General features: G+C 36.7%; 1 protein-coding gene across 6 annotated transcripts in view; it reads left to right on the top strand.

The window, feature by feature from the left end:
* The window catches only part of LOC122627150 (tensin-1-like), a 187,827-nt gene that overhangs the window by 80,874 nt on the left and 79,143 nt on the right, over positions 1-27,810 (top strand). For 3 of the 6 annotated variants that reach the window (XM_043808052.1, XM_043808049.1, XM_043808056.1), the window contains one exon: positions 26,184-26,258. In XM_043808052.1, coding sequence (XP_043663987.1) covers positions 26,184-26,258 — 75 coding nt within the window. Of the gene's footprint in view, positions 1-24,897; positions 25,237-25,466; positions 25,631-26,183; positions 26,259-27,810 lie in introns of those variants that run through there. The other 3 variants (XM_043808051.1, XM_043808050.1, XM_043808053.1) reach the window with 2 other exon arrangements.

The raw sequence follows: 27,810 nt of genomic DNA, 5'->3' as shown, positions 1-27,810 counted from the left end.
ATATATTTTTGAATATGAATTTATACTATTAATCAATTAACAATGATCGATGCGGCTATATACATATATATATAGAAGTAGATAGTGTAAGAGCAAAGACAATACCAAAAATCCAAAAGAAGAAGTATCAAACGAGTCGGAAATGACTCTGTATGCGTCGGTCTTATTCACTTGCTCGCTTGAATATAAGTACACAAAGAAGAACGAAACTCGTGAGAAGGGTAGGTGATACGAAGAAGGAGAGAACGTCAAGAGGGTGAAACGGCCGAGCGCGCCGTCGAGCACATTATTAAAGGAATCCACCTGTGTCTGAGTATTTCCGCGACACAATTAAGCGCCTCCTCTACAGTGACCGTGAGCAATCCATCCTCTCTCTCTCTCTCTCTCTCTCTCTCTCTTTCTTTCTGCCTATCTCTTTTTCTTTTTCTTCTTACCTTTCCTTCACTTTATTTCTTTCCATCTTAATTTCTTCTTCTTTTCTTGTCTATTTCTTTTTCCTCCTTTTTTTCTTTCGTTTCTCCTGCGGTCCAGAATCGGTCGCACATGCCATCCCCTTTCCCACTCCGCCATCTTTGATTTTCTCCAACATGCCTTCAAGCACGACGACACGGGACCATCCCTTCGACCCAATAGCATCCTCCATCTCGTAGAAGAAAAGCTCATCTCTGCTTTGGCAACGCTTTTGCTCCACCTCCTTCTTTATCATTCTTCCTTCTCATTTTTCTCTCTTTTGTTTTTTTTTGTCTTTTTTTTCCTTTCTTCTTTTCTCCTCTTTACCACTCGGAGAAAGTTAGCCAAGCAGTGTTCTAATGACACTTCTACCGCGTTCACTTTCATTCTTTCTCCTTCGCTTTCATTCGTTCGCATCACCCATTGTCACATTTCGTCCTTATCCTAAACTTTCTTCTCATAGTTCCATTTTTAAACGCCACTTTTTTTTTCCTAACGTATTACGATAACGTATTACAATTTTACATCGTAGTTATTTATTCTTCACGTTCTTCTCTGTCCATCTTTCGAAAGTTAACGTAAAGTTGGACCAAAGGAAAAATCGACGAATAAATATACTTTTATCTTACTCGACACGTATCTTCTTCAAAGAACATTCAATGTAGATACGAGAAAGATCAAAGAGAAAGAAAAAGAGAGAGAGAGAGAGTAATATCTCGTAAAATAATTCTACACGTGAGAGAGAACAGTGTACGATCATCAACCAAGGTTCCACGGTTCATGAATAATATCTATGTTCGAGTAAGCCGTTAGTAAAACGAAAGAATCCTAAAATGAGATAGAACGTTCCCGCGTGATTTCAGTGCCCCGGGGTAGATTGGGAATCGCTAATTTGAGATCACTCGCCGACAGGAAGTACAACACCATCCGTCGTTATTGTCCTTTAGGGTATTCCGCCCTTCTTCCATCTTCTCTTGTCCACCCTTCCTTCTTGATTTTCAAATCGTCTTCGGTCCTCAGCCTATCGTCTTCTTCTTCTACTTCTTCTTCTTCTTCACCTCGAAAGCAATCGAATTACGCGCGTTGTAAGGACGTTATTTGATTACGCATCCCCGTTTCACGAACAGGAGGTGGAAAGTAATTTACTAGTGTGATTCGATTAGCCTTATCGCGTCTTGCTATCGGCGCGACCTGTTTCCTTCATGCTAATTACTAAGTATTTACTATTGTGAACGAGGATAGAACAGAGAGAGAAAGAGAAAAATACTTCTTTTTTTATACCATTTGGTTTCTTATTTGCTTGTAACGAGCGTAAAGCCAGTTTCTATTTTAAAATTTTAATAGTATGTTCAGAAAAGTGATGAAATTGTTTTCCGTTTCGTTTATTAAAATAAATCAATTTTTTGTTTCGACTAAAAATATCTTTGCTTTCTCGTAATAATCAGGTTGAATATAGTTTATATTGATATCTGATACTATGTTAAATATGTAATAGTGAGAAATAATTGTATTAGCTATCGATAAATATCTCTCTTTCTCTCTCTTTCCCTATTGGTTATGCGGAGTATGCCGAATATTCATTAAATTCCACCAATTAGTCTGCTCTGCTTTAACCGCTTCGTTTAATCGCTCGTAATGTATATACCTACTATATTACTATATCTCTTTCGCGCTTTTTGTCAACCTGCATGCCGTGATAAAGGGCCGAAACGATAGCTTAAACAACGCGAATCCTTGTTATCCGATTTAACGATTATTAAATCTGATTATAAATTCGGTATATATAATCGTATCATGAGAAACGTGCGGAGTGCGTGCAGGTGTGCAAAGATAATGCGTTGATTCTCGTACAGCTGCAAACGCAATAGTTTGGTTATTCGATTATACGCTTCCTTAGGTTTCGCATGACTCTGTATCTCTCTCTTTCCCTCTCTCTCTCTCTCTCTCTCTCTCTCTCTCTCTCTCTCTCTCTCTCTCTCTCTCTCTCTCTCTATACCGTTCTCTTCCCAGACCGTTACGATGCTAATATCCGAGAAAGCTGAAGAGCCGTAAGATGAAAAAGGGAGAAAGAATCTTGACATCAAGAGCAATTCGAGAATCTTTCTCCTGTTTTCATTATTCTTATTGCTTTGTAATAAGAATTCTGCTGTGCAGACTAGCGTCTGTATTTCTTTTTTTAGCGACTCCTTTTCTTCATCACGATCGGGTAAACGCGATGCAATGAAAGCGATTCACATTCACTCAATATACCTATATCAAAGAACTCGTATACAATATCGACGTATTTCTTACGATCAAATTGTTCGTAGGATCATTAACAACCATTTAGTCAACAACCATTGTATTTTATGTTACAATCATATCGATAACAAAATTTATTAATATTCATTCTTCACTATAATTAGTATAAAAAGACGTTCTCTGTTGAAAATTATTGATATTATCAAAATAATATCATTGAAGTAAGAATTCTTTTCATTTCAATGGTTTGCAATTGATTTGAATTTTTAGCAATACTCTGCAAAAAATTAATTTTTATGTTCCGAACTCATGATATATTTCGATACATATATATTGGACAAATGCATGTATGTATATACATGTATGTGATCAGTGGATTATTTTCGATATCGAGAAAATGTGTTTTCCTTTACGAATGGAAGTTCGATGTTTCTGTAAGTAGGTATATCTATGTGTATAACTTTCGAGAGATCCATAAAAGCAAGATAGACTTTTTCGCGTATCATAGTACAGGCGTCAGAATCAAATCTCATGCGTCTCAGAAGGGCTGTAAAGCTATGCCGCATGAAAAGCTGAAAAATCTTTAATAACCTGAGCTTTAAGATATGCCTCATTTCTATACACTCTTATCCAGCTTGTTAAACGTAAGTAATGAGAACCAGAACGAAAATAATTTGTTACAATTTCGCTTGACCTATTTATTTCGAGTATCGATGCAATGACGACTGTATGTACCTACTTAAACGTTTACACTAAAATTTATTTCTAAAAAAAAAAAAAAATGAAGATGATAAAAATTCTTTTGAAACAGTAGAGTAAGTGTTAAGTACTTACGTAAATCGTTTATAGTAATGCATCCACTCCGAGACGATAACTAGGTAGAAGATCTAATTTTCATCTACACGATGAACACAAAGAACACGTAATTGCGAGGACACACATACACGCGCGTTCAGTGACCCGTCTTCGAGACGATGAAACATCATTGACGACAACGTAAGCGTAATTGGATGTCAAGAGAGCCATTGAAGCCGCTACTCCATTTGCTAATTACTTTAATGACCTTTCAAGTATGAGATCATTCGGCGGAATAATGACACTCGTTTCGAACTTTCTCTCGTAGAGAGTGTTGTAGTATCAACAAAGAACATCGGTATTATACGTCGTCGACCTTGATCGAGGTCACTTTGTAACGATTGCTTACATCGCAGTAAATATATTCATTATTACACTTTTGTTCTTTGAGATACTACACATTTCCATATATTTTCTCATTCTAAATTAACGAATTTAAATTAAAATCAAAATATAATTCATTTTAACTAGTTCTTCTCTTTAATTGGAAATCTGAGCCATTGAAAAAACTCGTGTAATTAAATTTATTTAATTTCCTCGGAATGTCTATATAGAAATTTTATTAAATTTATTTTGATCTCTAGTTAACAAACCGTGATTATTATAGACGTAGTCAGGATATATCTAACTTATAAAGTAATTTGAAGTTAGCTCGAACTAACGAGAAATAAGAGATTTAAATATGGATGAAAAAATTCTTATTTATGTTGGACTTTAATCTATTTAAAAAAACAAGCGACTAGTAAAGAAAATATGAAATAATATTTAGAAAAAGGAAGAAAAAGTAGAGTTCTCCGAATGAAACTTTTATCTTTAAACGTCGTACTTTATTCGAACGGTTTTGTGATATCAAATGTGACTGTCGAAACGAAGAAAGAAGATAAGCCGCCTGAATTCGCGCTCTTCCGTTCGAAAGAAGATAGAAAGAGTAGGTAGAATACATCGTAGCGTGGATTTTTATAAACCCTTCGATGCGAGCCGAATTCGTCGGATCGGAACGACGGGAAGCGTCGAAATCAATACGACATAGAATTTCGTTTATCCGTTCTTTACACAAAACGCCATGTTTTTGATACGAGCACTGATCTCTTATAAAAGGTACACTGATATTTGACGAACGTTTTCAAATGCACCGACCAGTTTTTATTTAAGTTTAAATATACAATACAATATGTATATATATATATATAAGACATGAATATAGGTATGTAGGTAAATAAAAAAAAGAAGTGTGATTTTTGAATGTACAAAAATGAATAAAAAATCAAGTTTAATGATTCAATATTCTTGAAGAAACTATACGAGCATATCCTAGAACGCATATGGTAACAAATTTCGTTACTTTACTTTGAATATCATAAGCGTACTCTGTACAACGACTAGGAACACGATCTAACGTGTAATAACGTAATATCGTGCAGCTGCCGCAACGTTCGTCTAATCCTACGAGCTTCTATCCATGATGTTACGTGCATAACAAGCTAGAACAAAGTATACCGAATGATTGATTATAGCGTATAATTCCAAGTACACTCTTTCATCTTCATTTCGATTGAAAGTTATCACGAAGCATTTAGATGACAAGCACTCCGTTTGACGACGATTTGCATTGTCCATTTGAAACGATTTATTATAATTCGACTGTACCATATAATAAAGATATCGTGAGACTGATAGTAGAGGGCCCACAAATGAAAGAGAGCAAGAAAGAGAGAGAGAGGGAATGAAAAGAAGGGAAGGGAAGAAGAGGAGGATACAGGATAAAGGGTGAGCCGAGTGGTTTCATAATAACATGACGGTAATTGAACGAGAGAGGCCCACATCCTAATTAGCCGGGATGATGACATTAAAAGAGCACTGTTATTATCAATTAGCTGCACCGATTGATACACGCGATCGAACCGACCAGCCGGACGCACATACATATAATATATATATATATATATATATATATATATATATATATATATATACATACACATAGATATATATACGTATGCTATATATGGTATACGTACCCATCTTACTCTCATGTTCAACGTTCTCGAACATCAATTTTATAAACGCGAGAGAAACTTTTCGGCGTTCTCTGTGAAAGGAATTAAGCCGATGCTACGCGGAATCGTCGTGGAATTTCGGTCCGTTGCGACGGCACCCGTCACCGCCCGAAGGGTCGTCGAACCTGCAAGAGGATTCTTCCGTTAATCCGTACACACTCGTACCCGCACATATATACTCGTATACTCCCTACCGTACAATTTTATTCATAGTCTAACTCATTACACTCGATTAACTTTAACATTTTTTTCAAATATTCAAACGTACGAAATCCATTGCTCGTATATAACGATTTTACTTTCATTCGAGAGTACGATTGAAATTATATTTTTATCGAACGATCACACACAAAAAGATAATTTGTTCGTTAACTTTTTATACTACATAGGTGTATTCTCGTTGTATTCTTCCAAATTGCATCAACTTTTTAATAATTCTACATAGATTGATAGGCTTTCAATTTTTAATCTTATCAAACGGACAATGCGCATATCTGAACTAAATGATTTTTATATTCTTTATAGAATCAATTCGACACAATTGATTTTTATCTTATCTCCCTTTATCTATTATACACTCCGACGAGTTTGCACCATAGCACATCACGAATCGGGATTAACCACCGATAGAAAATCTACACGATCGATTTTTTTAGGCAGAGAAAGAGGTAGACGAATAGATAGATAGAAAAGAGAGAGAGAGAGAGAGAGAGAGAGAGAGAGAGAGAGAGAGAGAAATAGAGAAGAAGAGAGGAAGAGGGGGGAGAGATTTAGACAGAAAGAGAAGTGGAGTTGTAGAAGAGTCGATCGACCGAACGATGGACATGCCTGAATAAAAGCTTGCCCCTGACAAACGAAAATCCGAGTTCCATTGATAGGCAAGTCGAAGAGTTCATAGATAGCGAACGGCTAGCGATGGTACAGGCATTAAACGAGGATCGCTGAATCCTAGAATCGTTTCGAAAGAATCATGCTTTGAATAATCGAAGTGTGTTCCGAGCCAATGCTGCTTCCGATCTCTTTTATCATCCGAACATACAAACTCTTTCTCTCTTTCTCTCTTTCTCTCTCTCTTTCTCTGTCTCTCTCTTACTCTCTCTATTTCTCTCTCTTCCTCTTTCTCTATGCTTTTTTTTTCTCGATTGATCGACGTAACAATGATCTCGAACGAGAGAATTCGAGGCGAGAGTCCCGTCGCAAAAATATTTTCTCCTTTTACCTAACGCTTTTCTATCCAACCGCGCTAGTATGCGTTCTCGTTAACCCAGTTCTACGTTACTTTATACCCTCACATTTTAACCATAAACTATTCTAATCGCGATAGGTGAATCGATTCGATCGATAACTATTCGGTGATTTTCCGAGAGTATTTTCGATAAATCTTCGAGGAACTGTTCCCTTTTTCTTTTTTTCTTCTTTTATTTTCTACGAACGACATGATTCGTTTTTATATTAAATTAATTCTATGTGATGTATAATCTTCTTTTTCTATTAATTTCACAACGTTTGCAACGTTTTCTTAGTAATTACATGAAATCGTTTTATTCCATCGATCAATTTCGAAATAATTATCAATAATAATATAAAACGATCGCGCATCAGTCGAACGAAGGAAGTTTAATTTGAAAGTGCACTTCGATGAACACAAATCTTCATCCTTTACCGATAGTAGATAAAATAGGAGCAAAGAGAAATAGAGGCAAGGTAAAAAGAGTCCAATATGGTCTATTCGACTACGGATACTCAAAAGTTTTCTACTTGGAGGAACTGTGTAACTCGGTTTCGTCGTAGGCGCAAGCTGTTCTTAAAAGCGAAGGAAAATCGAAGAAACGAAAGTATCTGACCTGGTAATGCTATCACTTTTTTCTTTTTCTCTTTCCGTTTCTCTTTCTCTCCTTCTTTCTCTCTCGTTTTTGCTTTTTCAGTTTATCCATCCGGTATTCGATTACTCTCGATAGTCATCGCCAAGACGCGCGTACTTTCAAACAACGCCGATCGATTTTCCAGTAGAAAAACAGATTAGAAAGTTGCAAGTACTCGAAACGTGCATTTTCTCATCTATGATCAATTTTTCAACCCTAAATGTAATTACGTTCCTCGAAAATTACAACTTTATCCTTGGTAATAATACCTAGTGGAAGGATTCATTTTAACCCGGGAAACTATAACGATGGCTTTACGGTTCTCTTTTATCGAGAACGAAAAAGGGCTTATGGCGTGGATAGAGAGAAATTAATATGGCAACGGTCCGCCGCAAATCAGTTGCCGTATACGTGAGCCACGAAATAGAAAAAGCAATTAAATACTCCGGGAATATAACTACATATGTACATAGAGAAAGAGATGTCGTGCTAAAGTGTGTCCAGATAACCGTTTGCTAACACCCCAGTCGGTTACCAAGCTGGGGTATTTACGAGATAGAGGGTGAAACAGATAACCCACGTGAACCTTCTATCTTTCTCTTTTACACACCTGCAGGTGTGTCCTACCCTTACAAAATTAGCAATATGAGACCCTTAAAAGCGTTACGCACATTACACGGAAAGAACATAGGACTACAACGTAATTAGTGTTTTCTGCTAATTATTTCTGTTTCACGTTTTGAAGATTTGTCTCGTTATGATAAATTCAAAAGAAATTTTAGAATGTAGAATTATAACTTTTTTTTTACATACACATATAATAGATAAAAAATTGTAAAAATAGTGTATCATTTTATAAAGTGTATCATGTTCCAAAGAAAATCTCAATCTTTTTCAAATCAAGAAATGACGAATGTCGATCGTCATTATCTTTGGCGAACCTAATCCATCCAAGCTAATCTTTACCAACAAGTGTGTGATTACTGTCACCGTTCCTAAACTGAATCTAATTCTCCCGAAGAGCATTCCATTCCGTAAAACTTCGTTCTTAAGCTAAACCGAATACTAATCGGTTCTAGATTCTAATCCGATCTGCTGCTCCTGATCGATCCGATCCTAACCAAACCACACTGATCCCTAGTTTATCTGGTCCTACTGGTCAATCTGTCACCGCATCGACCGCCATAAAACGCAACACTATCAACCATAGTACATTATAAACTGCTATACTAAATATCGGATAATGTCCATCGCACAGAAAATATAGTATCTATCACTATTTATGAGATAGTTAAATAATCATAATCAGTTTTTATATTTTATTCCATTTATATTCTTTTATATTTCGTATTATTTCTTTGTTATTTCTTATTAACAAACTTTGTTACTTAGTTAAATATCTACGGTCTGTAACTTTGAAAGCTTGTAGTACTACTAGAAACTTTTCTTTAGGAAGAAGAATAAAACACTTCTTTCCAACATTTAAAGATCTATCGTTATATTTTTTTTATGTAATGCATCCGTTTCTTTTTTTCTTTAAGTTTTGCATTAATGCACATCAGAAAATATAAAACGATAAAATAAAAAACGGCACAATAATCGATCGAATAACCATTAAAATTGAAAGATTCGAGACGATAAATTCTTCATGGAAATTAGTCGAGCGTTCGAAACTTCTACGTTTCATCGTGGTAGCTCGAAGTTAAAGCGAAGCTCGAAAGTTCGATGTTGCACGAGGAAACCGGCATTTTCGATTCCCACGCGTGTCACTCATAGAACTTTGTTATATCTCGGAGATCGTCGTCATGGCTATCTAATTAAGGGATTTTCAAACAAAACTTTGAAGCTTTAAATCTTCAACTAAACTTTAATGCCTTGTTTCTGTTCTGAAACGTGTAAGTTTCATTGTCCAAATTAAGATCCTTCATCGATGGATTACATCTATTTGACAATATTAAATTAAAATAATAATTAAAAAAAAAAGAAGAAAAATAAACGAAGAACTCTCTTTATTATGGTCGTGACTACAAACAAAGGAACGAACATGCGCCAAAAAAATTTCAATTATCTTTGTCACCACCGAAGCAAGGACGACCATTCTTTGTACTTCCTTTCGGCGGAAAACTTTTTCCTCTTTTCTCCTTCTTAATTATTACTCACGTCGACTTATTCGTAAAAGTGAAAAAAAAGAAAAAATATCAACATCAAAAGGGCGAAGAAGGCGTAGAAGTGAAGGAGAAAAGAACGGCGAAAGAGAGAAAAAAAGAGAAAGAGAGAGAGAGAGAGAGAGAGAGAGAGAGAGAGAGAGAGAGAGAGAGAGAGAGACTTAAAGTTGAGTTTCTTAAACGCGAGGAAAGCAAAGACGGAACATGTACTTTGCACGCTATTAGTCGTTTGAGATTCACGAAGGTACAGAAACGTAACGTGCGCTGGTAAGCCTCATGAAAATCTCTAAAAGTTCCTTGAAAGCTTGGCGAGTCCTCTCAAACCAAAAGTAAAGCCATGTGTCGTTCGCGTCCTCTCCTCGCGCCGTTCTTTCTTTCCCTTTCCTTAATAAATATTCTTTGTCGCCAACCTCCGGTGAACTCGCTGTGGTTTTTCGACCGTCTCCAGAAAAACACTTCTTGAGAAGAAGTCTATTCGGAACTAACGTCGACCCACGACTTCCTGTCTACGATATACATATATATTGTATATATATGTATGTACATGTGTATGTGTAAATTTGTATAGCTACACATACAAAGACACATCTACGTGTGTGTATGCATATTACGAAAAATTTCAGGCGATCTATGAATATGTACGAGGTTGAATTGCTAGGCGACGAAATAATATATCTCTGAATATCGTCGCTCGTTAAGTCCTTGCACTCTGCATTTATTTCCTTCTCTTGTAACACCACGATTTAGTTGTACTAGGTTTTCCCAAGTGTAAACGTTTCGATCGATCGATACCTTTCAAAATATGCATACATCGTATCATTTCAATTTGATTCTATTTTTACACTAGTAGGTATCGAGAGAAATATTTGTATTTGTGTATTGGCTATAATAATTATGTATAACAGAAAGAAAATATGTATGACCTAAATAATGAATGTTCTAATTAAAAGATTGAATCGATCGATAATATTACAAACAAGGTTGGCCTGAAAACTCTAAACATGATCCACTTTTAAAAGCGTAATGATTTTCGATAAGTGAATGACGAACTGAGAGAGACAGAGAGAGAGAGAGAGAGAGAGAGAGAGAGAGAGAGAAGAGATGAGTGAATGCCACTTGAACGGGACGAATTTATCGACGTAACACGATAGGGGCTGGCACAAAATACCCAACAGGTCGACGCGGTTCGGTAAATTCTTCATCGACCCTAAACAGATCGCGAGCTGTTTCGTTTCTCTGGGATGAGTAACAAGAGTGAGAGAGAAATGGAGAATCGAAGCAAGGGTGGCCCGATGAATAAATTTCGCGTGCGAATGGCTCAACGTGTTTGGCTGCATACGAAACGCGACGAAGAACGGAAGGGAGGAAGGAAAGAGGGATATTTGGTTGTACGTCGATGAGGGTTGCGGAGTCCAAAGGGGTGATGAGGGTTACCACGCCTCTTTCACGTATTCCTAACCACGTCTGGTGGTTTCCTTAAACAAACGAAAAGTTTGCCCGTTTTTTCTTCTTTTTTTTCTTCTTTTCCTTTTTCTTTCAAGAACGAGGGAGGTTCCGACATCCTTTTACGAAAGAAACTCGAATGGATTATTGAACCAATTTAAGAGAATACATTTTTTTGTAAGAAGCTTCGAATCTTCTTAAGAGAGTATAGTTTATAGATTGGTTAATTCGGTACTTTCGTGGCATTGAAATTTGTCGAAATTTAATAAAGCTCGGCTCTGGAATGACTTACAATTAATCGAATTAATCGATCGATATAAATACTTATCTATTTTCGTAAACGAACGACAGAGTCTTTACGACAGAGATATTAGATGATGCAAGGAAAATTTTTAATTCCACTTTCCACGGTTAATAACAATCTCGACGAGTAACTTGAAGAGTTGAAAGTTTTTAAGGAAAGAAAGTAACGAGTTCAAAGTTATTTCATTCTTGAGCAATTCCATCCCCTTGTCCCACAAAACTTTATCCACGTCGGCCGTACCCAATTCGTAGTAAGTTCGTATCGGTAAGGCTCCAAGAGTCTCGGAGTGTTTCTTAATAATTCGTTGGCGTTAATTTTTAATTGATTTCTTCTTATTTTCAATGTCTACCGTCGACAATCATCCACTTTTCCCTCCTTCTTCTATCTCTTCTTAGCCATCTTCTCCTTCTCCTCTTTCTTTTCGTGTTCATCTCTTCGAGCGTTCGATCTCGATCCATCGAAAGTTCTCCTTGGACACTCTCAGTTCGAGAAGTAGGAAAAGATCCGTTTACAGCATCTTTGTAATTGGCAATAAGAATGGCTCCTTCGTTTAATTAAAGCGCTTCTCTGGCACTGACAAGAAGATAATTATTGAGATCGCTGTCGATCCTCCGACTTTGGCCAATTAACGGCCGTAACGATAAATCGCGAAATGTATATTGCATGAGAAAGTAAGCGTATCGCGATTCGCTTCCATTTTTACGGTTTTCAACTGCGAGGGCAAACAGAAATCGAAGCCGCACGATTACGCGCTGAAAATGGCAAAATAATTGCTATCCCTTTGAGAGGGAAACATTGAGTACGGCTTTTATATCTATAACACGAACACAAATTTTGTGATACGTTCAGCAGTTTTCTTGATATGTGAATATATATATTTAAAAAAATATATATATACATTATAGATGATATATAAAAATTATTTCGTTCAAAAGAAAAAATATGACGATTTTTTCTGCATTTTGTCTTTTCTTATATCTTCCAGAAGATTTCGATACTTTTCATTTGCGATATACATATTTCAAATGAAAAACTGTATCAAACTTAACGCGATCGTCTTCAGCACGTCGTCGTAGGTGTGAACTATTCGTGCCATTGATTACTATCGTAGACACGGGACTCGGGAAATAAATCGATTCGCATATTTGCTTTGAATTTTCTTTTTTTTTGTTTTTCTCTACCAATGACAGATCGTTCCACTCCAATTACTTCAGCTTAAAGCGCTCGTTAATTAAAAGTTCGTGCTGAACCGGTAATAGCTCCGCATTATAAGAGCACTTCGCTGACAGCGGACAAATCAACGAGAAATAAAAGGAATTGAATTTTTGCGTCCGAATAAATGAATCCGTAAGCCACCATACGTGGATACCTATATGCGAAATAACCACGTTTACGTACAAAGCGAAACGCGGACGATCAAACGTACGATGAGTATCTATGTAAAATTACTTTCATATGGGAGCAAAATTTTTATTTAAACGAGTACGAAGATTATGATCGTTAAAACGCATTATCATGTACTGTGAAATTGTCGTAACGAACGTATGTTAAAAAGAAAAGGAAAAATAAAAGCTGATACGTAGAAAAGCATAACGTAGGGGAAAAAAGAAAAGCAAAAAGTAACAAGAAAATCCGAACATAGTACTGGACTGTAAGCTAACAGTGAGATAATGTTCAGGTAGGTACGCGTGGTTCGTTAGCCAAATCCAAATGTGCGTCAAGCAAGAGAAAAAAAAAGTGAATTCGACGAATAGGTCGTGAGTCTCTTCGTTGTTCTCTTTCTCTCTCTTCTCCTCTTCCTCTTTTCGCTGCACTTGCGCGAGACGTACATACGTTACGGTCGACAAAGCGGATTAGCAACACGAAACGTGGGTGGAGTCCAATGAGGACGAAACCTGTATCACGTGCAGAAAGTATCGAGCTACTCTCGATACCCCTCCCAATGAGCAGACCAGCTTGCTGAGAGATTGAGAGAAAGAGAGAGAGAGAGAGAGAGAAAAAAGAAAAGAGAAAGAGAGAGAAAGAGGAGACAGAAATAAAACGAAAAAGAGACAAAGAAGAATCTCTGTAAAATGCGCAAGTACAAGTAGGAAATCATAGTGTGTGAGAGAGAATGAAATTACGATGGGAGGGAAATAGAAAGAGAGAGAGAGAGAGAGAAAGAGAGAGAATAGAGGGATAGAGGACCACCTTCGTCCATTTACTCAAACCAATGCATACGTTACACCGTGGCTAGGTGATTCTCCAAGTTGGATTGTGGATTCAATTTCAGAGGCGTCCGGCCAGTTAGCCCACCCTCCACTCGAAGATTGCAAGGGTTACGGGTCGCTGAATATGAAATATGGTCCCGTTGACGGTCCACGGATGCGCTCTTCTCTACATTTCTCTCTCCTCTCTTCTCTTTCGAACGTTTCAAGCTAACTTTCACTTTTCGATTTTACAGATATTTTATTGTATATTTCATTTCTTTCTCGAAAAGTATTCAATTTCTTTTCGTCAGTTCGATTCCTTGCTCGTTAGTTTGATTTATTTTCGTAAAATCGGTTTCTAAATCTCTAAGAGATGGTCGCAAACGTCGTGCATTTTTGCTCTATCTAAACTTTGTTTGTAAAATGCAATAGAATAAAAGTAAAAGTAAAAGTAAGGAGTAAGAGTAGGTGCTCGTAACCTAACTCACGGATTTCAAGGAAAGTTTAAGAGAAGTCTGCCTTCCGTGTCATTGTGGTAAAATACTAGAGTATTTTATTTCATTTTCTCATACTCGAGCGCTCTGACTCAGTTGCAGCAAAACTTTAACTAACAAATAACGAGATTAAAAGACGGGATTAACTCTATGGAAAAGATCTATCTACCTAGGTAGGTATAAGAAGAGGTATAAGTAATTTGATCTATGACGTATAAGTTACAAATTAAAATATCGAATCTAACGAAATAAAATACGATTTAACAATTTCTCAGTCGAGAAAAAAAAGAAGAAATCTTGGCAATTCCAAAGTATAACGAAGTGTTAAAGGATTAATGGAATGTGATTGTTATGAACAATTCGTTTGATACGGTTCGAAAGCACGAAGGCAACTAACGATGCCTATAATGAATTCACCCTTCTCCCTTACCTCCTTCTACCGTTCCTTTTACCATTCACCAAAACACTACTACTTCCATCATCACCATCACCATCAGCATGGACGACTCGTTGGAAACGTTCACGAAGCAAGCTATTCCTTACTAACGCAGACTTGTTACGACTTAATTAATCGCAATAATTAAAAGGAAGGCGTAGGTAACGGAACCCAAGCGGGAGGTGCAGTCAGCTTCAGGCCCGCCGTTCTACGTTTGAATATGCAAAATCTCTCTTACGATGGGAGCCTGCACAGGCAAGAAAAGCCGATGTTGAGACGGGCCACCATCGTCGTACTTTGCTTTCTGTATACGTTCGTATATGTGCGTATGTGTGTGTGTGCGCGTGTGTGTGTGTATGTGTGTGAAGTTAGCTATACTTCGGTCGAAGGAAAAGGGCAGGAACTTCGATGTCAAGAGCATACCGTGATTCACGAGGGATTTCAAACGATAACAGTCGTGGTAGATGGGAAATAATAATAATAATAATAAGAGTTCAATATATAAGAATAAAAAGAATAAAAAAAGGAAAAAGATACAAATTGAAAAATGATTTTTCTTTTCTTTTCTCTTTTTCTTTTCTCTTTCTCTCTTTCTTTCTATTTCTCTTTTACTCTTTCTCTTTTCTCTTTTTCAATTTTCGTATCATCTTCAAAAGCGTGTCGTCTTATTATTCACGAGTTATAAAATGAGCAATGCAACGATGATTAATGAAAAATCCGTTACTGTGCCCTGTACGGTTGGAGAAATATAAATTAAAAGTATGATCCAAGTTGAGAAGGACAACAAACTTTCTGTATCTCTCTTCGAGCTGTTGTAACTTCTAAAAAGATTTTCTTCGTACCCGCTTTTGAGACGAGCCATAATCATTATGCACATCTCGAAAGAGCTCTTCACTTTTTAATAAAGAATTTATATAAACGATTTATAAAATCTCTATCATTTAGGAATTAGTTTCTTCTCTCTCTCTCTCTCTCTCTCTCTCTCTCTCTCTCTCTCTCTCTCTTTCTCTCTCTCTCTCTTTTCCTTTTAATATCAAACATGTTCAGCATTAAATTATAATCTACTTATCTTTTGATAAGAAAACATTGATTAGAACAAATTTCTTAAAATTTATTTAGGCCCTGATCAGACTTTGTCATATACATAACAAATATAGCTACTCGTTGTATTTTGTTGGTGAATTACAGTTGATCGATCGGCCGTGTAAGCGATAATAGACGTAACGCGAATGACAGAAAAGTCGATCGTAGTGTTAAGCATGACGTGGTCCGTGACAGAGTGTACTGCCCGGTAGGGGGCAAGGAAAATGTCAATGGTCGTCGAGGGTTACGGCATGGCCACGGCCATGTTGGTTCATGGGGTTAATGGAATGGGGAGAGAGAAACGACGAGGGTAACGACGCGACGGGACCTCAGTGAACAATATGAATCGAACGACCGAGACTAATACCACGTTGTAAAGTTCAGTCTGCGAAGCTCTTGCTTTCGTTCTTGGTTCGAGGATTGCCCTATCAGAACTCATTCAATGTGTTCTGAAATTTACATATCGTTTACCTGCAAGCAATTTTCAGGTTGAATCGGTTTATGTGCTTTTACATATATGCATATATATAAAATATATATAAAAGCATATAAACCGGTTTATATATTAAATATTAATATAAAAAATAATAATGTTAATTTAATTTTATATAATAAATTTGATTTGAAAATCTTTGATTTTAATAATTCTATTAATAATACAAAATAGTCCATCGAACGAACTTTCTGATTTAAATATATGTTATTAACTACTTAAGCTTGTCGTTAATACTTGTTGATATGTTGTTAACTACTTCAACGATTAACATTTCATTCGGTTACGTGCGAGAAAATAAATTATTTGTTTATAAATCTTGTATTTTTTAAAAATAATATTATAAACCATACTTGGAGATACCTATTACTGGGATCGTTGGCTTTCGAGGAAGTCTCGCGTTTCTTGCGATCTATATATAAAGCTACGTTATTACAAGTTAATGAACGGACGTTCAATCTCTCTCTGTCCGATGCAAATTAGCTGTGTGTGCAAAGTAATTTAGCTATAAGCATCGTAATGAGGTTAATTACTTTGATTTAACGACGTATCGTCGCGCCGTGCCTCGCCTTGGTACGATCTTCGATCGATACCGATTTTATCGAATTGACATGCGCTCTTTGTAATTTTATTTTTCTTTTAAATTACATTCTCGAAAGATCTCGATTTATTAAAAAATAAATTAAATTTGTCTACGTCCAACTAAAACTAACTTATTGGATTGTAACTTATTTCTACTTAGATTATTTTAATTTCATTCTTGATCGATTTATGGTTAAACAAGATCCATATATTAAAAGAGTAAATGAATTCCGTTCTTGCATGAATTTCCGTGTAAATATTCTAAAAGGTAGATGATAATATTTTCAATATGTAAATACGTCTATATAATTTATATACATATACATTCATACATATATATATATATATATATATATATATATATGTAATACAAGGAGGCATTTTAATACGAATGTTCTGTCGAGCAGACGACGAGGACGAAGACGGTGAGCACGTAATTTAATGTACTCCGAGTGGCTTCAAGGAGGCGAGTCCTTCCTCCTTAAGTCACGACAATAATTAGGGAACCTTCTTATAATAAGAATGCCTTATAATAAGGGAAGCCCTCTCTTCCTACCCTTCGTCCTTTCAGCTTCCATCGTGTTTCCATTCCAATTTAGTACAATCGTGTAAAAGCAGCCAACTGGTAATGATTTTCACAAATAATTGTTGACGATCATAATTAAGTTTCGCAACAACGTAAATATATAAATGTGCATATCATTGTCGTTGCTCATTTATTATATACAGTTCCTTCTACTCCCTCTGCTTTCCTTTTCATTCTCTCACTTTCTCTCTCTCTCTCTCTCTCTCTCTCTCTCATTTTCTGTCTCTTTCTCTTTCTCTCTCTTTCTTTTCCTCCATCTCTCCCCCTTTTTCTTTCTCATCATATTCCTTTTTTTTTCTCAAACCCTTCGTCGCTCTTGGCCCTTTTAATCTTTCCCCTATTGCTTCCTACTTCTTTTAATTAATCGTTAAATCTCATTCTTTCCCATAATCGAGTACTATATTTCGAGTAAATGAGCCAATATAAAAAGATATTAATTTTGAAACACACGAATTTTTTTGGATCGCATAATGCATAGAATTTTGTTCTTAAGTAGAAGATAATAATTCTCCTTTAGTTAAACTTCCCTTCGAATATTTATATGGGGTAAGAAATCGCGTACATTTACTGAACTACAAGGGGTGACAAAATATGTATGTGTCGTAAATATATGAGAAATACAAATCTTCCAGCTATATTCGTAGGAAGTTAGTATTAATAATTCAAATCGTAACTGCCGTTGATGTCAGTATTTACTTTCGACTGAAGAAATGGCTCTGACACAGGGAAGTATGCTACGCAATCCGGACGAAAATTATTTAATAAACTACAACAAAGAAGAACGATTTAAATAATAACATTTAAACAATAACGAAGTTAATCGTTTTTCCTCTTTTTTCCTCTTATAAAAAAATATATTATTCACTTGGTTAATACATTTTTGTACGAGGAATCCGTTATCTTGCTTTGAACGCAAATATTTCATAAACTTAAAAAGACGACCGATGAAAGTGTTCATACGACCCTTAAACCAGAAGCTTGAAAATGTTTCCAACGTCGCGGTATGTCTACTCTCCTGCCTGATTTATTACGTAGTCTCTGCATTCATTCCCTCTAGGTGGCCTTCACTCCTGTGTCATACGAGGGGTTGTCACGTAAAACATATTGGCACGTTATTAAATTCTTGTCTAATATGCCGGAATAATGGCCCTACAAGTTCTACTGAAAAATGAAAAAGTCTAACCAGTTTCATAAAATCATGAGAAATCGTGAAAATCGTTTAACCAGGATAATATTATGTAAAACGTTATATATAATTACGCGATTGTATTAATAATTCATGAGTTTTGTTGATATAACTAACTAATTAATTCACTACAAGCAGAATTATAATTTAACAGTAGTCCGTTACGATATACGTTGAAATATGGAAACTCAGAATAATACGATATTTCATAACATTATTATTACAGTCCAAATATACCCATATTCTCAGTAGTAGACGAAACTTACTTTTTTTTTAATCATTGTAGTTTTATTCTACAATGGAAAATATCGATATACGCTACTCAGCGGTAATGTTTATGCGTATCGAGACTAATGATATCACTGTTCTCGTTGCATTGTTTATTGAAAACTCCAATTCAACTCTATATACTAAAAGATAATTCGAAGAGAGCGAAAACTCGCGCCATTTTAGAAGAGAAAATCATAATATTACGATACGAAATTGTATTTCCTTAATGGATCACGCAATAGTTTCCGTTCTTGAACTCGAATGATTCATACCATGCGCCGGACAAATTAATGTCCCTGCTGTCAACGGACAATGTAGTTCAAACATCCGGAAGTTAATAGCATGCCGATAACCCTCGACTGTCCTGTCTCTACTTAGAGGACTACCGATGCATGCCAACGTCACGCATCCATGATTAATCTCTTTTGCAACGAAATGCATTTTATAATCGATCCCTTTGTACAGCCTAATTGACATCCTAATCGATCCCGTTTCAAACGGGACGAACGAGTTTCGTCAAAAAATTCCATCGACTTCGTTCGTTACGAACGAATCGATCGACATCGTTTTTCTTTTTTCTATTTCGTTGTCTTTTTTTTTCTCGTGTAATTCGTTATCGTCGACAGCAAAATTAAAAGGTGTGGGAGGATCTTCCCCAAGTCTATGAAATTTCATGGAAATCTATTCTAATTCTCTAATTCTCTAAAAAGGAACGTTAATCAATGCAACCTCGTTCTTCACTTCTCGATTTGATTGAATCTTATTCATGATCGAGTGAGTCACTCGAGTTCTCAGACAAACACTTCTCTCGATCCTGTCGGGGAGAACAAATAAAGCGTGAAAGGCAAGAACCAACATTTCGATGGTCGTAGTCATTCAAAGAGAAGAGAAGAGAAAAGAAGAAAAGAGATGCTTTTGTAGACGCATCAATCGGTCGATGACTGCTCCGTTACGCTCTATTACGATAGCAAATAGCGTTGGCGTTTAAAGTCAAAGCTCTCTCACAAGTTCTTGTCTTTTAAAGAGACATACGTCTCTCCAGTGATTTCTACATCTAAGCGTTCATAAATCATATATGATAATATTATTATGCAATTTTTCGATTCATGCCGATATATTTTTATCCATTATCAACTTAATGATTATTACATAGTATGCTTTCTGTATTCGTTTTTCTAACACCCATATATATATATATATATATATATATATATATATATATAAATGTTCAAGAAGGTAATAACCATTGATAAAAAGCTATGTATCGAAACCTACTAGTTTACTCCATCATATAGGATCCATCATACAGTTTCATATCGTATCCACCTTATCCACATTCCATATTCCTCTTCTTCGACAAATCACGTTCGTTCGTAACGTAACAAGGAGGTATGTATCACGGGGGTGGTCTATGAGCACCGCGAAAGCAACACATAGAAAGGTGGAATGTAAAATTTCGAAGCTTATCTGTCATCCAGCGAGGTTACATCCACCGATGCGGAAATCCATCTCCATTAGAGGTCGCTGGCTTATTCCCATGGCAACCTGGTCCCCACGGGCTAGCCCCGTAAGGTTATCTATTATCCTTGAAAATGTACAACCACAAGGATAAGGCGTAAACATATGTGTATAACGAAACGTATATGTGTAACTATGTACATAGATGTATACGTGGGTGTGTATAGAAGCGCGTGCATATCCCCTTGTAACGTTTAATACTTGCAGGCAGGAGGGCGTGCAATATCTGATACATCCGTTAATCGGATCTACTGCTGCTGCTGCTGCTGCTAGACAGAGACAGAGACAGATAGACAGAGACAAAGAGGAGAGAGAGAAAGACAGACAGAGAGAGAGAGAGAGAGAGAGAGAGAGAGAGAGAGAGAGGGAGAGAGAGAGAGAGAGAGAGAAGATAGCAAAGTGTGTGGAATCCACAGAATACTTCGAAAAGTATGCAAACGAGGCGAGGCACAGGGATTTACGTCAAATGTCCGTAGGAGCCGCTGTAAAAATAGATTTACACGGAAACGAGATACGCGAGAGATCGACCAATCGAACCGTTTTATTTATTAGCTCTCTTGTACCTTCGTGATCGTTGACCACCGCGAACTACCAAGTGAAACTCGCAAAAGCCTCCAATCGTTTCTACGTCGCGATGATATATTATAAAACGTTGTTCGAGTGTTGAAAATTTACAGTTACAACGATAAACAATGAACGCCATTCGATAGAATCTGATTTGCAAATCTCGTCGATGCTCTCTCTTTCTCTCTCTCTCTCTCTCTCTCTCTTTCTTTCTCGCTCTCAAGAATTTGAATGCGGTAAATCCTCGTAGTTCGTTACTATTCCTGTAATGGAAATGTGCGGTTTTCTTCGTTCTTTATTTATAATTGCGAAAAGATAAAAAATGAAAGTTTGTTTCATTTTCTTTTATCTATTTCAATTTTTATAGAAATTTATCTTAGTCTTCTCAGATATCGATGCTGTAAAAATATAAAATACCGTGATCGTGAAGAAACGATTTTCACAGAAAAATTATCAACGAAAAATTATCCACGTATTAAAATTATAATCAATAGAAACTGAACGGAAACAGCGGAAAGAAAAAACTCAAAGTCGGATCACGTCGCGTTTACGTTATTAAAACATTTTTATTTCATTTCGCGTAAACGATACGATCGTTACGTTTGTATTTTTCTAGAAATTTATTTGCCGCACTCGTCGTATGTACCTTCGACATGATTTAATGTCAATACGAATCTATAGATATATAGCTGTTTTATCGATAAAACGTGGGAATTTTCCTGGTTCGAAACGTTTCGTTCGATATTTCGAAATTAGAATAAAGTTTCATTCTCGAATCGATCGAAACTTCGATCCGATCGATTACAAGTATTCAACAAGAAATTCGATAAATAATTCAACATTCGAATGTTTATAAAACGAGCTGCCGTACCTTTACGGGAAAAAATCTTTCAACAATTTTTATCTGCGAAATGGTCTCCGAAAACTTCACCCTAACATACTTTTACATCAATAAACAAGAAAAATATTCAGGTGGTACCATTTTAATGCTACATCCTGTATATCCCAGAGCCTTGTAAAATTCACGTTCCCTCTATTTCTATGTTTCTTCTTTCTCTTCTTCGCGTGGTTTTGCATTGTATAATTTGAGCGACTTCCCAACACGTCCGGATACTCGCGACGATCTTTTCGCGATGCTCATAACGTTAATACTCGTAGGAAATGCGTATTCACCGCATTTTCTCGCTCGCGTCTACCTACTTCCTGTAACACAAAAAGTATAAAAGAAAGAGAGAGAAAAAAAGAAGAAAAAAAAAACAAGTAAAACGGGAGTGGTTGAAAGGAAGGCCCTATTCTCGAACGCATTAAAGCGAACTTCATACGCGGAGAGCCGACGGAACGAGTGGTTTCGTTACGTCTCGTGTGCGTTTTCCCTTCCGCAGTTTTCTCTCTGTCTCTCTCTCTCTCTCTCTCTCTCTCTCTCTCTTTCTCTCTCATGGTATGAACACGACGTGAAAGGAAAAGCCCGTATAACTTTCACTTACGCTCGTTGGCTATTTTCCGCTGAAAAACGAAACTGCGGCCAGACATTGAATCTCACTGGCCATTCAAGGTTATCGCAGCTGATAAAGCGTTTATGCCACTTCGAATACGGAAAAGAGAGATCAGCTCGAACTACCATATATTTCCTATGTCTATTACATCAAATTGAATGAGATACTTTTCAAATTGTGCGTATGCTTTTTCGCTTTTTCATTCTCTTGTTTGCCTACGATCTATTATGCATTAGCCGCCGATGGTTGATTTAGATTCCATTTAAACGTGTAGCAAGTATTCGTTCTTTGATCTTATCGATAATAAAGTAATGAAATTTTACCCACGTTTTAGATCAAACTTATGGGTCTATAAACGAAGCAAAAGATTATAGGATCGTTTTAAATTGATTTATTAATAAACGTTGACCTATTGTAATAAGAGATAATGCCTCGAGGATGTAAAGTCATACGGACTAGAATCGTTTCATTTAATTGATTTTCTCGCATTCCGCTTCGATGATCCGAGCTTTTCAGAAGTAGAATTTACGAGCAGCTTTAGGGTGAACGCTCGGAAGGTATATTCCAGATTTCAAAGGTCTTTAAGATTGCCTTCGACCATTAGTTGATCAGTGAATTACCGATCAACCATTGAATCGTTTTCTCTCTCGATCCTAAAACCCGCTTTCATGCGATTTTCAGATGCACTCCGCTCTGAATGAGAATATTTGAATAGCCAACTTGGCCGTACCAAATCCGCCTGATAAATTCTCGACCGAATCGAAGTTAACGTAGTTTTCGGTGCTTGGAATTCACGGGCACTCGTTAGAAGTGCCCACGGAATCGCTCGAGCGTTTCGAAAATTATAACTTTTGTCTTCTCTCACGCTTATACGCTCATTCCGTAGGAAACTGGCTAGTTGTTGTAGTTTAACCGGTTAATTGAGTAAGAAGCAATTTTTTTTGTTTAGTTCCGAAATTTACAAAAGTTTAGTTTTAGTTTCGAAATTAACAAAACAACGATAAAGTTTCTAAGGGAGGGTTAATAAAAGATATAGAAGAATATAGAGAATTTCTAATGATTACAAGAAAGTTTATGGAAATAATTTATAAATTCGTAGATAACGATAGCGCAGGCCGTTTAGCCATCCACATTAAATTAAAATTCTCTCTTGGTAACTCCCCCGATAGTAATGATCTTCGAATGATATTTTGTATATCATATCACTCACCGATAATCACAATGCTCGTAACCATCCCTTTTACGATCCATTCTCAAGAATTTTATGAGACGGGATTCTTCGATAAAACGATTTTACGAACTTCGAATATAATATATACTTTCGTGTCTACCCCTATGTAACATATGATTTGTTGAGCGAACTCGAAGGATTCATTTCTACGAACACTTTCTTTTTTATCGAATGTTATTATTAATAAAACGATTTACATATAAAGAAAATTATATTAAAATCGAAACAATTCGTTATAAATTTTCTATATTCTTTTGAAATCAACAAAATCGTTTATCCGCTTGATTAACATCTTCAGAAAGGAAAAAAACGAAAAGAACGTAGTTCTGCAAGTCATCATCGAAGAATCTCTCTCCGTCCAGAAAGCCAATTCGTATCTCGGTTAACTCGCGTGAACCGCCGGCATCCTAAGTGAGAGAAACGGTAAAGAGCCGGTGCAGTCGCCTGCAGACGACAAACCAATTAATTTCTCATTTCAATTCGTTCGACTCTCTCGTTGAACGAGATTCAGGTAGAAACGACGACGATTCTCCGCGTCTTCCTGTCCGGACGCGCACAATCATCGACCACTTGCAGCGAGAGAAGACGGAATAGGGAATGGAGAGGATAACTGTAAGAGAGACAGAGAGAAAGAGAGAAAAAAAAGACTAAATCGAGCGAGTGTCAGTTTATGCAGATGTGGGTGAGCAGTGAAGCAAATGGGTAAAGGGAGAAGAACGACACGTACTGAGGGATGAGTTAAAAACAAAAACAAAAAAAAAAAAAGAAAAAGAAGAGAATTTTAGCGATGCTGCCTGGAAGAAAAAATATTCTACCATGCTCATCTCTATTTCATGGATCTTTCGACAGAAATACTAGCCTCTGTTGAGTAATAAAGATTACGAATATGTCCCTACAATGTTTAATGTCTATTACATTGAAACGCGTCGTATTTTAAAAATATTATCTTATCTTTTGTGTCGTTTATCAAACTTGCTATTACTTATTCGAAACTATATGAAAGTGAAATTTCGTGATACATTTTCCAAACGAATCTTCATCGATAATCTTGGTAACGTCTGGTGTTACTGTATTATTACAGTAACAGTATCATTAAAATCTGTTTTTACGATTTCCTGACATCTAATCTACTTCTAACGATGAACTTTACGATGTATTCCATAACTAACTTCCACCTTCGAGAAATATCCTGTTACATCTTTTAAAGGTGATAGTCGATAGGAAAGCACGTACACGACCGGAGTCCTATCCAGAAGGCTTTCCGATCACGTCAAGAGCCCATTCGGGGTTGTAACCGATGCATTTAATGCTCGTACACACCAACCGTACTACCAATGATTCTCTTTCTCTTTCTCTCTCTCTTTTTCGCCCTTTTTATCTCTCTCCTTCTCTATTCTCTTACTCTTTTTCTTCTCATCTCTTTCCTCACTCCTTTCTATCTTCGTCTACGTCGATTCTCCCTTCCGACGCGACTCACTCAGCAATTTTTTAATCACCCTCGGTGAACAAAGCTAGCAACACACTACGGGTGCCCCCGAAACGAGCCGAGAACTCTTCTTTTCGTCTCGAACGTCGCTCTGACGATTTCTAGCTCAATAGCAGTCTTATTGGAGAACGTCGTGATCGTACTATGACATTGCTAACAACGAGCCTACACCATGGGTGTCCTTTCTCTTTAAAATAGAAGAGGATATTAGACTTTTTCATTTGAAAAAAGTGACTCTTACGTTACAAGTAGGTATAATTATATCGTTGATCTTTTGTTATACTTCATGTAGATACATCGATGTTAAGGAGATCGATGTTGAAACAATGAATTGTAAGGTATATTTACGTACACGTAATAGATATCCTACTCTTTCTCTTTCCCTTTCTTTTTATCTTTGTCTTCGTTTCATACCGTACACCGACAACATTTTCATTCTCACGGCTCACTTTGCCAACTTTTCAATTTTCGAAATTAGACGACCGCTCGAAAAGCTTCTACTTCCACGATACTACCTTTTCTCCCACGTTGAGAAGTCACCCCTTCTTTCTACTCTATCTTCCCTTTTTCTTTCTCCACGTCCAAACAATGGCAAACTCGAAGGAAGAACAACGCCGCCGTGGCTTTGTCTCTGAGCGCCCGGTACGTATTTTTTTTCTTCTTCTTATTTTTTTATTTTTTCAATTCCTTTTTTATTCCTCTTCCTTCCTTTTTTTTATTTTTATTTATTTATTTTAAACGAACATCACGTAGAGAAGTTCCCTTCTTTTCTCCAATTCTTTCGTTTATTCTCGGATAAGAAGAAAACTCCTATCCGATTTTTATTAAATTGACTTTCGAATTCGATTCACGTTTTAATTATTTCAGAAAACAGTCGAAAAACTCGAACGTAATCATTTTAGTCGATATTTAATTCGGCATTTATTCGAACGCCAGAGAAATTAATTTCTACCAATGAGAGAGAAGCTCGCCGTTGAATAGACAGTTGACAAAAGACAGAGAATAATACGTTTCACCTCGAATAACAGGCGTCCGTTCGGTAATCGAATCTCCGATCCTCCGCATATTTGCATGGTACACTCTCTCGTTGGAAACGATGTTATTCCATCTCGAGCAATTAAATCGATCGAATACATTAATTAATTCTCGCACGCACACTTCGAGCGCCTATATGACGTCGTCCGTTTTGTTTCAGTACAGCGATCGGTCCACGCCTGTTCTCCTGATAGTCTCGCTTGCGGGGATCAAAGTATGCAGTCCAGATGGAAAAGTGAGTACGGATCAGAAATATATAAGTACATCATATCTAAATCGTGATCGTAAATTTAACACATACGTTAAAACGATCCCAACGAAAATTTCTTATGACAAGAAAACCGTAACTCGATCGATTTCGTACGTGTTTATGATAATTCGTTTAGGATCGTAGCATAATTTTTTATTGCGATGATAAAAAAAGAAAAAGAGAAAAAGAGAGAGAAAGACGAAGACGGAGACAGAGATAGGCAGACACGTTCAAGAAACGAGATAGAAAAGGAAGCCAATAGCTGTCGTGCTAGCTTTCGTGTGTCGCTTCCCTTGGATTTCAGAGTGTAAAGAGTGACGGAGAGAGACAGAGAGAGAGAAAATCGACGTTGTCTATCTTTGAACGTGTTCGCGAAATACGACACACAAAGAAACTCGGCCAACCTGTTCCAAACGGGACAACATCGTGCGACGATATACAGTGTCATATAAAATACATTCAACATGCGAACCTTCTCGTACGTGCATAGATGTGTCCTGTTTTTGCACGTTTCACGTAGTAAGCCGAATGGAGTATAGATATATGTTGAAAAGAGAAAGAAAGAGTGAGAAGACCGCACGGTGCTTTTTACGCCAGCTTTTAGTTTTTTAGAATGTTTCACGAGCGTTTTACGCCCCTGAGATATATTTGTCACTAGGATATTACGCGCACGAATATGCGACTTGTCTTTATCTTTCTCTTTCATACACATACGTTCGTTCTTTTTATTTCTCTCTCTCTCTCTCTCTCTCTCTGTCTTGAAAACGAAGTTCATTTGCGAATTCTTCAGCATTACGTGAGCTTTTTAAAAGACTTTCTCTGTCCGTAATTACTGGTCAGCTAACGCTTCAAACGCCGTCTGAAAGATCTGTTCCTTTTCTGTTTCTTCTTCATTTTTCTTTTTATTTATTCCTCGTTTCAAAATGTTCTGTTGTGCATTATTTCGAAACTATTTATGAAACGTCGTGTATCGATCGTTATAATACAAAAAACGGGGTTAACGTCGCCATTGTATGACATGCACGAAGCTTACCTTATTAATTTTAGTGATGATATTAATTAAACTAATTGCTACGGTACGCTAGGGAGGGAAGATAGGCCGTGCTCGATAATACGTACACAGAAACTCGATGATCCCTCCTTCTCTCTTCCGTTCTCGTTTCAACGAATCTCTTTCGTCGAACAGGACCACGCGATTGTGCCGCGTATAACATCAAAGATAAATTCTCGTCGAATATCGTCTCTCCCTACGGACTGCAATTAATCGTGCGCACTCTCTCGTTCGTAATTATTATTCGTGTAATCAAATGTTTCGGCCGATTTAACAGCCATTCGATTGTGAGAGAGAGAGAAAAAGAGAGGAAAAGCAGGCGGATAGATATGACCAAAAAAATGCTAAAAATTGATTGTATGGAGATGTGAGATATGGAAAAGAAAAATAAAGAGAGGAAAGAGGAAACAGAAAAATACCAAACATTTTTCTGCTCTTTTCAAAAAGGTATTCGCTAATAGGGTTTAATTTCTATAGTGGAACAGT

This window comes from Vespula pensylvanica, chromosome 2 (genome assembly GCF_014466175.1).
Source record: "Vespula pensylvanica isolate Volc-1 chromosome 2, ASM1446617v1, whole genome shotgun sequence".
Classification (NCBI taxonomy): domain Eukaryota; kingdom Metazoa; phylum Arthropoda; class Insecta; order Hymenoptera; family Vespidae; genus Vespula; species Vespula pensylvanica.
Note: the sequence above shows the minus strand (reverse complement) of the source record. Positions and strands in the feature narration are given on the sequence as shown.